Genomic DNA, 11,114 nt, shown 5'->3' with positions numbered 1-11,114 from the left:
CCAAGGCCAGCTGGACTGGGACTGAACAAGCATGCGATCAACCGGATTCTCTGAATGTGGCTGATATGGGGGCTGACTGAGAAGCCATTGATAATGGCACTGGGACTTGTTTTCTCTGCATGCACTGGTTTTTTGGGATCCTAGTCTGTTTGGATGCTCACCTTCCTAGACCTGGAGGGAGGGGGAGGAACTTGAACTTTCCACAGGGTAGGAAACCCTGACTGCTCTTAGGACTGGAGAGGGAGGAGGAGAGGGAGTAGGGGGAGTGGGAGGGTATTGGGAGGAGGGGAGGAAGTGGAAATTTTTACAAATAAATAAATAAACTTTAAAAAAAGTTTTGTCTAGTTCATTTACTGAAATAACACTTGGAAACATACATTTACTTCACGTATTTCCTAAGTTTATTGAGATATACAGTTAATACCTTTAAAAAGTAGAGAACCTGTCATAATGTGTTATAATTGCCCAAAAATAAATGGTTGAGTTTTGAAACTAGATAACTTTGAAAAGTCAATTGACCACGTCTGGTAGCATAGTTTTCTTATTTCTAAACCAGTAGTGAAAATTCAAGTCATATGTCTTAAACAGCTAGTATATAATAATTCTGTGCAACTTAAGTGAAAATGATTGTAAGCCCTAAAGCCTATGGTAATGGCAGGATGGAGAGATAACTGTAATAAGTTGATATTTGGTAGTGAAAACAGCAAACTTTAGTTGTTTCATTAAGAGAAATATAGTTGCTGCTATTACCTTCCATACCACTCAGGGACTCACAATTTCTGAGTGTGTGAAGAGCTTTCTCATGGCATCTTTCACCTCTTCATTTCTCAGAGTATAAATGAGTGGAATCCACATAGGTGTCAGAATACCATAAAATACTGCCATGTTTTTGTCTATAGGTAAAGTAGTTGATGGACGCATATAACTAAATATACAGGGCACAAAGAACAAAGCAACAACAGTGAAGTGGGCCCCACAGGTAGACAGAGCTTTCTGTCTACCCTCTGCACTGTGGGACCTCAAGGAGCGCAAGATGACAATGGACGAGGCAGCCAGCATGAGGAAGTTCAGCAGGCAGATCACACCAGTGTTGGCCACCACCAGCAAGCCAAGGACATATGTATTGGTGCAGGCCAGCTCCAGTAAAGGGGACAAGTCACACACAAAGTGATTAATTATATTGGGTCCACAGAAGGGCAATTGAGGAACCAGAAAGAGCTGAACCAATGAATGCAGGAAAACACCCAACCAAGCCACTGCCACCAGCACCACACAGAGGTGCTTGGTCATGGTGGTTGTATAGTGCAGGGGCTTGCAGATGGCTACATAGCGGTCAAAGGCCATCACTGTGAGCAGAATGATCTCAACACCTCCTAAGAAATGAGCTCCAAAGAGCTGGGCCAAGCTGCCCTCATAAGAAAGAGTAGTCCCTTCATACAAGAAATGAGCAATGTGTTTAGGGGCCAAAGAAGAGGAATAGCAGGTTTCAATAAAGGATAGATTGGAAAGGAAAAAATACATGGGGGAAGCAAGGTTCGAGCTGAACATGATGGTGATCAAAATGAGCATGTTGCCACAAACTGTGACTGTGTAGATAATCAAGAATACCACAAAGGGAGTTCTTTGGACCTCTGGCCTCTGGGAGAGTCCCAGCGTAAAAAACTCTGTAAAATTGTGTGGTAGACTCCATGGGTACTGAGTGTGCAAGTGCAGTGTCGCCTATGAAGTGAAAAGAAACATATATGAGAGAATTAACTCCAAGGATCAGGAATGTTGCAATGTTTCTTTTGAATACACCACTCTCCTCTTAACATGCTCTTTCCAAAAATCTTAGACTCATTTATTCTGTTATTCATTAAATTTTAGAACATGCCCTTTACAACTGTGCATGAGTTATTAGCTTCTTTAGTTACAGCTTTGATTGAATTTTTAACATCCAGTCATTTTCTAGTTCCAAGTGAGATGCATCTATGACCATTTTCACAGTCAATTTGATGGCATTTGAGGAAATATTTAGAGTCTCTGTCAACTTCTGCTAATCCCCCCCGCCCCTTTGAAATGAAAGCATTCCACTAAGACTATTCAAGGACGCTTGGTTTTCTGTGTCAGTCTATCTGAGCCTAAAGCTGGCTGAAAATAAAGGAGTAGGAGGAGCAGACTGGGAGAACCCCAATGTGGAGATTTGCATGCCCCCCTCTTCTGTTCCTTTACTACTGTGCTTCCCCATCCCAGGCTGTGAATGGCATCTAGGAAGTCAATCTAATTTACCATCCCTGCTTGCATGTTTTACATTCTTCTGGGTTTTGCTTGTCTTGCCTTAAGAAAATCCACCTAGTTAAGTCTGTTTTTCCCTATAATGACTACAAGGCAGACCTGAAATTTGTGGAAACTATTTCACCTCCTTGCAATAAAGAATAAACAGTGAAAAGAGACACTTTTTGATTAGCATATTTTTCTGCAAATTTTTAAAAAAATCTTTTAATTTTTGCCTTGTCTTACCCTTTAAAGCAAAATTTTTTAGACAGAAGCCCAGATAACAGTGGCAGAGCCAACACCTGCATGAACTTAGCCCTCCCCAAGAACTTTCCAAACTGCACTACATAATCAGATCATTTAACCCTCACAACAAGCCCACAGAGTAAGTTCTCACCTTGTACAGGAAGAAATAAGATATGGGGTTGTCTTGAGCATGACATTACACTCTATCTCCCCTAGCTTTTAGAGTTTTGTTTTGTTTTGTTTTGAGTAATACAAATAGAAAATTTGTAGCAGATGTAAGACTTTCCCCCAGGAAATCTTGTTACTGTGTCTGAGGGCTAGACTGTGGACTGATTGGTTAATATCTCTATATTTGGACCCTGCCATTGTCAATTGTTCTTAGTGGATAATGGACAAATTCTCAAAGCCTCAGAGTTTTTATCTATAAAACAAAAGCAAGCATGGTTGCAATTATTTTGTACCAATGTTCAAAGCAGTGTAACATTCTAAAATGAAAGCGTTCTGGAACAGCCTAATGTTCAGAAAGGACATGAAACCACTGCGTATTGGGTGATTATAAGAAGCTGGACGTGATCAATGTTCAATCAATAATATCTGTGACTGTAACAATGATCAATGTCATGAACGATTTTTACTATGACTAAAGGAACCAAGACATAGAGAAGTACTGGCATTTCAAAGTTATACACATGAAATATGAAAAGCACCTAATCTTTATTCTCAAACAGAAAAAAAGAGTATAAAAATCACTCTGAATAGCTGAATAGTAAATTCATATGCAGCAAAATAAAAATAGCATGTTGATTTATCTCTGTGATTCATCTTTGTGACTGTAGAGAAAATTATTCATTTAAAACAAGTTAAAAAAATAGCAAAAGCTGAAGAAACTCTCCTGTTTGGATTGCCCATTCCATATAACATAATAAAACCTCTACTAAAATTACCCTTGTGGTTTTTTTCTGGATATTTTTATCTTTTGTTTTAAAAATAGATTATCAAGCCATGCTTAATGACACATGCCTATAACTGTGATAGTTGAGATGTTGAGAAAGGAGATTGCTGTGAGTTCAAGGCCTGCCTAAGCTACACAATGAGATCCAGGCAAGCAAGATTACATAGCAAGAACCTGTGTCTAAATAAGTAAAGTTAAAATTATAATGAAAATAGAATATATAAAATTTACATTGACTGGATCTGTGCACACCACAGGAGCTCCACAATTTTCTCATATCCCAACATCATGGACTAGTGAACCTGGAAAAGTTCATAAAGGATCATCCATGATAGCCAAGACATTTGATCTGAAATTGATAATTTCATATTTCTTCTAATCTTAGATGAGAATTAAACTATTTTTTACATTGGCACAAAGCAACTGTTGTTAAGTAAAGAAAAAAACAACAAAGCACTTGTAAATGAGTAAAGAAATTTGTCTGAGCTGAAAACTTCGTTATTAACGAAGTAAATGTAAAGTAAAAATGGGGTCAGTAATTCATTTACAAATTGCCAGGAAATCATTCATCACCACTTCTCTTTTATTTGATGATAAACCTAACTTTCAAAATCTCATCCTCTTGGTGGTTTTGAGAACCAGGAGAGCAGTTGTTTCAAAGTTGCTTAGGAGATTTGAAGCAGAAGCATGACTAGATAGTAGGTCTTTCCTCATGCCAAGTTATGCCCTGTCCTTATAACCTTGAACTCTCTGCTTCATCTAGCTTTGTCAAGTCAGAATGGTAGTGTTGCTTAAGGCACAGGGAGACAGGCTTCACTGAAGGGTTAAGTGACTTGTTCACCCTGCTTTATGCACAGAGTTTTCATCCACACAGTCTCAGAGAAAACCCTTCACCTTTGACTGAAAAGGGTTATTTTTTAAGGTGGAAATATGACAGGGGGATTATTAGCCCCAATGCTCTCTGCCATCTCAGGGTGATCTCCCCACCCCCACAGGATCAACTTCTGGAGCAGCATAGAGGCAACTTCAGGTCACAAGTTGGGACAATGTGAAGGCCATCATTTAATTAATCCCTGTGAATACAGTTTGGTCTCCTAAGGAAGAAATGTCTATTCTGCTTTGTAAGATGCCCAGCATCTTTCCAGTATCTAGAGAGAGAGAGAGAGAGAGAGAGAGTTCACAAAGTGCCATAAGTGAAACAAAGTTCGGATATTTCAGAAACTGATAGTAGCAGTCAGCATTTTTAGGGATCACTGACAGAGAGAGAACAAAATCAATACCATTTGTTAAGCATCCTGTTCTACGCATAGGGATGAGGCCATTTTCAGGCATCATCTCTTTCATCTGCACCCTACAAAGCTAAGAGACAAAAGTCACTGTCCATTATCCACATCTCTACTGCCAGTTATGGTAAAAGACCAAGGGAGGTGAAGTCAAAACAACTTGAGCAGGCATTATACCTAAACCACTCCCATCCTCCAGTAAGTAACCCGGGTAGCCATCAAAATACTGTATGGTATTTGCACATAATGAATACAGTCATTTAATAAATGAATTATAGGCACCTATAACATGAGAATACCTCACAAGCTCATTGCTGAGGCCAAATGTGCAGACATAAAAGATTACGTGTCATATTTCTGTTTATCTTAAAATTTAAAAATGAGCAAAGATAGGAATTAATTCTTTTGTGGTTAAATATACAAAAGCATAAAGAAAAATAATTTTGTCATTGTGTCCTATTAGTAACATTGAGTTTTAGAGAAGATAAACAGGTAGCTGTTGACCTAAGTCTATTACTTCTTAAACTCATTTGTGAATATCTTGACATTTCAATTTAACATTCAAACATTTTTTAATTTGTCATAGATTTAATTGATAAATAACAATTGCATGTGTGTTTATGGATTGCAATGTGGTATTTGGGTATGCATATACAGATGTTTTTTAAATTAACATTTGATTCTATCCTAAAATTCAATCCTAACTAGGAAGAACCATATCAAAATGTACTTAACACAGTTAATCTACTCAACACCATGACTTAGCCTCACATATCTCATATACTCTGAGAACACTTACACTATCTCATTGTTGAGCAAGTTTTCTAACAAGAACATTATTTTATAAACAGATGTATACATTGTTAAATTAATAAACAGACAATTTGTAGAGATGATAGAATGCGAAAATATAAAACTCAATCTCCAGATACTTTGTCAAGACACAGCTCTACAGACACTGGCTGTTTATTTTCATGCATCTTCACTTAGCAAGAATATTGGGCTCTAGCTTTTGTTGTTGTTATTTTTGTTGTTTTTGCTGTTGCTGTTGTTATATATTACCTGGTTTAGGGATTAAAGTAATATTAAAATAAGTCCAGAAGTGAACCTTCTCTTCCTTCCTTCCTTCCTTCCTTCCTTCCTTCCTTCCTTCTTTTCTTCCTTCCTTCCTTCCTTCTTTCTTTCTTTCTTTCCTTTTTGTCACTCTCTCTATCTTCATTTTTCTTCCTTTCTTCCTTTCTTTCTTTTTTTCTTTCTTTCTTTCTTTCTTCAGAGTTAACAAAGATTTATTGTTATTCTTCTTTGAAAGCCTGATAGGAATCTGTTATAAATCCATCCAGGTCTAGTCTTTTTCTTACCAGAAGGCTTTTTATTATCCAAATTTTGCTAGAGAAACATAACTCCTTACTGCAATCTAAATTTTATCCTTTTGCCCACACATAATTGTATCTACCACCCCTCATCAAAGAAGCCTCTCTTCACAGTAAATGGAGACCATTGCAGAAAACTACAGGACAAGATACAGAAATCAACAGACTGTGGACATCACAGCCCCAACTGATACATGTACACTAAAGGTCCTGAATTTATGAACAGGAAATTGAAGGAGAGGGAAGTGGAGAGATTTTAAGAATCAGAGTACTAGGAAGTCTGCTGTGAAACAGTGTCTCCTAGAAATGACTTTATATATAATACCAGAACAATGAGAATACTAGTTGTTATGTAGAAGGAGAAAGTTTTCATGGGGTCCTACCTCTAGACAAAAAACTACAGGAAAGTAATGACTGCCATGAGAAGGAAAATTAGTCTCTCCCAGGCATGAACTCCCTTATTGTTGTTCAGTGCAGAATTATCAGCCCTGAAATCACATATACACCAACAGTCAAAATGAACTCAGTAGGTTGGATATATTTATATTTGTATTTTTTATATTCACAAGTATTTGTATGTATATTTATATATGCATACATACATGTCATGTGTGTGTGTGTGTTGTGTGTGTGTAAAACAGTAATAATAAAAGAAAGAAAGGCTATTCACTTTAGAGTGAAAGGACCCATTGGTCAATATATGACCTAATCTATAGCAAGAAGTAGGTACTACTGGTGTTTTTTCTGGAGGTATTCAAAGAACATTCCTGGAATTAGGGCATTTACTTTTTAATTCAGGTCAAGTAATATCAGAAGAAGAAACATTAGAAATTTCAAATTATGGTATATTTCTTCAGTCTTTTCACTATCATTTACTTTTCATAATCCTCAAATAACTTATTGATGCATCAGTCAAAAAGGGCAAGGATTGTGCTTAGTCAAATTTGTCTGGAACTATAACTCTTTGGGATGGAATATATTTCGATGTTGAACTAACAGAATTTGACAATAGACTGGCTATTGGAAAAAAGAGACAGAAAAGTCATGGGCAACTCCACAAATTTAAATCCACAAAAACAAAAGTGAATAGAAGACGAATGTGGCAAATCCCTACTGGAAAAGGGACAGGAATGTAGCTGTATCCCCCTAAAAACATATGACCTGAGTTGACACCTTCCATATCTCATTCATATTTGTACAGCAGAAAATGTTATGTTGTAAGCAATGAAGAAGAACTAGAGTGAGTTTCATCTGGAGCTAGGAGCATGGAATGACAGATTGAGGCTCCATCCCAACAACTACAGGTACGTCCAGGGGCATAAGCTCTAGGAATAGTGAAGCACTCTTCTTAGGCAAAGACAGAAAATGCAACAGAATTATTTTCATTCTGGTTCTGTTTTGTTTTAGAACTAAAGTTACAGAACTGTAACCAGCAACCTGTTTGACTCAATTAAGTTCTCAGCTCTCAGGTGAAAATGAGTGATTGTGATAAAGCAGAACGTTTTCACGGGACTGGTTTGATGAACAGTGAAATCCATGCCCCTCACAAAACCAAAGTATTTACAATATAGTGCCTCATAAAACTTATAAATGCTGCACAACCTTAATTTATGCCTTAAAGCACATTTCTCCTACAGTAAATATTTTCTCCTAGTCTTAAAGAAGAAAATACTTAAATATTGGTTTTAAACAAGCTGACAAAAATTATCCCTCAGTGTGTAAGGCTCCATGATGTGGGATTCCCTTCTGTATGTTGTGAATACCATTGGCTAATAAAGAAACTGCTTTGGCCTATAGCAAGGAAGAACAGAGCTAGGCAGGAAAAATTAAACTGAATTCTGGAAAAAAGGAGGCAGAGTCAGGTAGCCGCTGTGGAGCCGCCAGAGAAGAAAGACACAAGCTGGTAGCTGAAATCTTGTCGGTAGGCCATGAGCATCATGGTAAAATATAAATGAACAGAAATCAGTTAATTTAAAACATAGGAGTGGAGGAGGGTCATCTGTCTATTGTTACTTTCATTGGTTAATAAAGAGACTGCCTTGGCCTTTTTGATAGGCCAGCCCTTAGGTGGATGGAGTAGACAGAACAAAATGCTGGGAGGAAGAAGACAATGAGGCAATCGCCATGACTCTCCTCTCTGAGACAGCTGCAGGTTAGAATCCTCCTGGTAAGCCACCACCTCGTGGTGTTACACAAATTATTAAAAATGGGTTAGATCAATATGTAAGAGTTAGCTAATAAGAGGCTACAGATAATGGGCCAAGCAACGATTAAAAGAATACAGTTTCCATGTAATTATTTCGGGGTAAACTAGCTGGGTGGGAGGCGGGAAGCGGTCCGCCGTTCCTTTTACATGGGAGTGAGCTAGAAATATGCATAAGCTAAGAGGTCAAACAGTGTTGTAATTAATAGAGTTTCTGTGTGGTTATTTCAGTTCTGGGAGTCTGGGACTACACAAGTAGCTCCTAACATTGCTCCAGTAATTTTAAGTCTTTCACATAAGACATAATTCTGTATAAATCTTAAATCGGAAGAAAGTTCCCCCAAATAAAACAAGCACCATGGATATCATTCATCCTGCTCCATGCAATGATGGAAAATATGCTGAAACTATGAGTAACTTAGGTAATTCTCAAGAGATTCGATGATAAAACAATGGAAAAGACTCTTGGCAGTTACTGGCATTACTTGGAATACAACTTTGTTTTACTCTCTTGTGACTGGAAATAGACAATCAAGAGAATTGGATGCTATCATTTCAAACTACCTTTTAAAAGTAGCTGAATTTGTGTGTATACATACATTTATTCAAAAAATATTCAGCTAGAATATATGTATGTATGTATGTATTATGTATGAGGGTGGGGTGTGTATGTGTGTATATTATGTGTGTATATCCTAAACAACAAACGTGTGTGTGGTGTGTATATAAATATTTTTAAGGCATATATAGACGTACTAAAATTCATGTGAAACCATAAAAGACCTCCCAATAGCCAAAACAATCCTGAAAATAGAACTATGCTTAAGAATTTATCATTCCAGATCTTAAGCTATAGTAATAAAAACAATATGGTTCTGGCCCAAAAGCAAATGTGTAGATAGATAGAACAAAATTTAAGACCCAAACATGAATATAGACAATTTTGACCATTTAATATTTGACAAAGTTGCTGTGGTAGTTTGAATGTAATTTACCCCCAAAACTGATAAGGAGTGGCACTATTGGGAGCTGTGACTTTGTTGGAGTGGGTACAGCCTTGTTGGGGGAAGTATGTCACTCTGGGGGTGGGTTTTAAGGTCTCATATATGCCCAAGCCACACCTAGTGCCTATTACTTTCTGATCAAGATGTAACCAGTACCATGTCTGCCTGCATGCCACCATGTCCCACCATGATGATAATGAACTGATCCTCTGGGACTGTGAGTCATCCCAATTAAATATTTTTCTTATAAGTGGTGCCATGGTTGTGGTATCTCTCCACAGCAATAGGAACACTAACTAAGACAGAAGTTGGTACCAAGGACTGGGGTATTGCTGCAATAGGCCAGATGATGTTTTCATTTGGAGTAAAATGGACTTTGGTACTTTGGGATGCTTTAAGCACTGCAAATGAGCCAGGTGTGGTGGGGCATACCTTTAATCCCAGAACTCAGAAGGCAAAGGCTGGCAGATCTCATAGTTTGAGGTCAGCCTAGTCTACAGGGCAAGTTTCAGGACAGCCAAACTTGGGCAATGAAGGACAGAAAATTGGTGAAGATGGAATTGAATGAGGAGATTATATTCCAGCCCCAGAAAGCAGCAAAACTTGGCATCTTTGGCCATGTGGTTCTGGCTTTGGAGTCAAAGATAAAAGAAACAAGTTATGAAATTTGCCTCTATGCCTAAGGAAAGCTGCTGAAGCCAGAAATGTGGCAGGGTGTCCCTGAATAGAGGCCTAGAGAGGCCATTTCCTGAAGTTGTGAAATTGAAGCCTGGGTCGCTTTGGAGATGCCAAGATGTTAGAGATGCACAACATGTAGACTGAAGTATCAGAGACTAAAGGAGAAACAGTGTGGAGAAACAGGTTACTAATCCTCAACAAAACCACTTTGCTCATCACAGACACTCAGTATCCCAGGCTGTGGGAGATCCCTCTTAAACACAGGTGAGGAAGACAAGGATTGCGCCTCCATATTTTTCAGCTTAGGGTAAACTCTTAAAAAGGAACTGAGCTGTGATATAATCATTTAATCTGATAATCGTGAGTATGGATATATGCATACATTTAAACAGTCATGCAATTTTTTGTTTTTTAATTTAACATAATTTCTTTATTGATTCTTTGGGAATTTCATATCATGTACCCTAATTTCACTCACCTCCCAGTACCCTCATATCCTCCCTTCACCCCTGCAGCAATCCACCCCAAAAATATTTAAAAATCAAACCAAACAAAATACACAGACAAAAAAAATAATACCCTCTTCAGTACTTCATCTTTCCCACCTCTCTAATACCTCTTCATTAGCTGTGGTAGCATTGGGAGCCATGGTGAGTCACATAGTAGACACTTCTGTCCAATCAGCTTTACTTGCAAATGTTCATTGCAATGAATCACTGATTTGTTTCAAGGCCTCTGGTGTCTGGCACACCGTCTTCACTGGGTCCTCACTGGAACTCCTCCGGGATATCCCACAGCTGTCCCGAGTCATGGAGATTCTGCAGGTGTTGTTCCACAGGACCAGTCCTTTCACAAGCTCCAGCAGGTCCCAAATGGGATAGATGTCAGAGTGGGTCAGCCCCAGGCCCAGCTGTGGGCCTAATCCATAACTGAGCTGGTCAGTCCAGGCTCTCCAGACCTCCCAAGTCAGGCCAGGGGTGGAGACAGCTCTCCTACACACATATCATTAGGGTCTATTCTCCCTTGCCTGCGGTGAGGGGTGGAGCCATCTCTCCTGAGTGCAGGGACCAGATCTCCCATGAGGGTCGACACCAGTTTTCTTGCTACAGTGTCCATCAAGAGGCA

General features: G+C 38.5%; 1 protein-coding gene across 1 annotated transcript; it reads right to left on the bottom strand.

Annotated features, from left to right (window-relative positions):
- Positions 1–762: 762 nt before the first annotated feature.
- On the bottom strand, positions 763–10,800 carry LOC125393170 (olfactory receptor 4C3-like). Its single transcript, XM_087898198.1, has 2 exons — positions 10,741–10,800; positions 763–1,719 (listed from the first exon to the last, which is right to left on the bottom strand). Exons 1-2 carry the CDS (start codon positions 10,798–10,800, stop codon positions 763–765), a joined length of 1,017 nt encoding a protein of 338 aa, XP_087754324.1.
- Between the last annotated feature and the right edge of the window lie 314 nt (positions 10,801–11,114).

The sequence above is a fragment of the Myodes glareolus genome, chromosome 2 (genome assembly GCF_982192425.1).
Source record: "Myodes glareolus chromosome 2, mMyoGla1.1, whole genome shotgun sequence".
Classification (NCBI taxonomy): Eukaryota; Metazoa; Chordata; class Mammalia; order Rodentia; family Cricetidae; genus Myodes; species Myodes glareolus.
This window is presented reverse-complemented; position numbering and strand designations above follow the sequence as displayed.

What these genes read in the sequence shown, in the direction of transcription:
- LOC125393170 (XM_087898198.1), bottom strand. Translation starts at nt 10,800, where the DNA reads ATGACTCGGGACAGCTGTGGGATATCCCGGAGGAGTTCCAGTGAGGAC. An exon ending in GTGAGGACCCAGTGAAGACG is followed by an intron (nt 1,720 to 10,740) that starts GTGTGCCAGACA and finishes TTCACTTCATAG; the next exon opens with GCGACACTGCACTTGCACAC.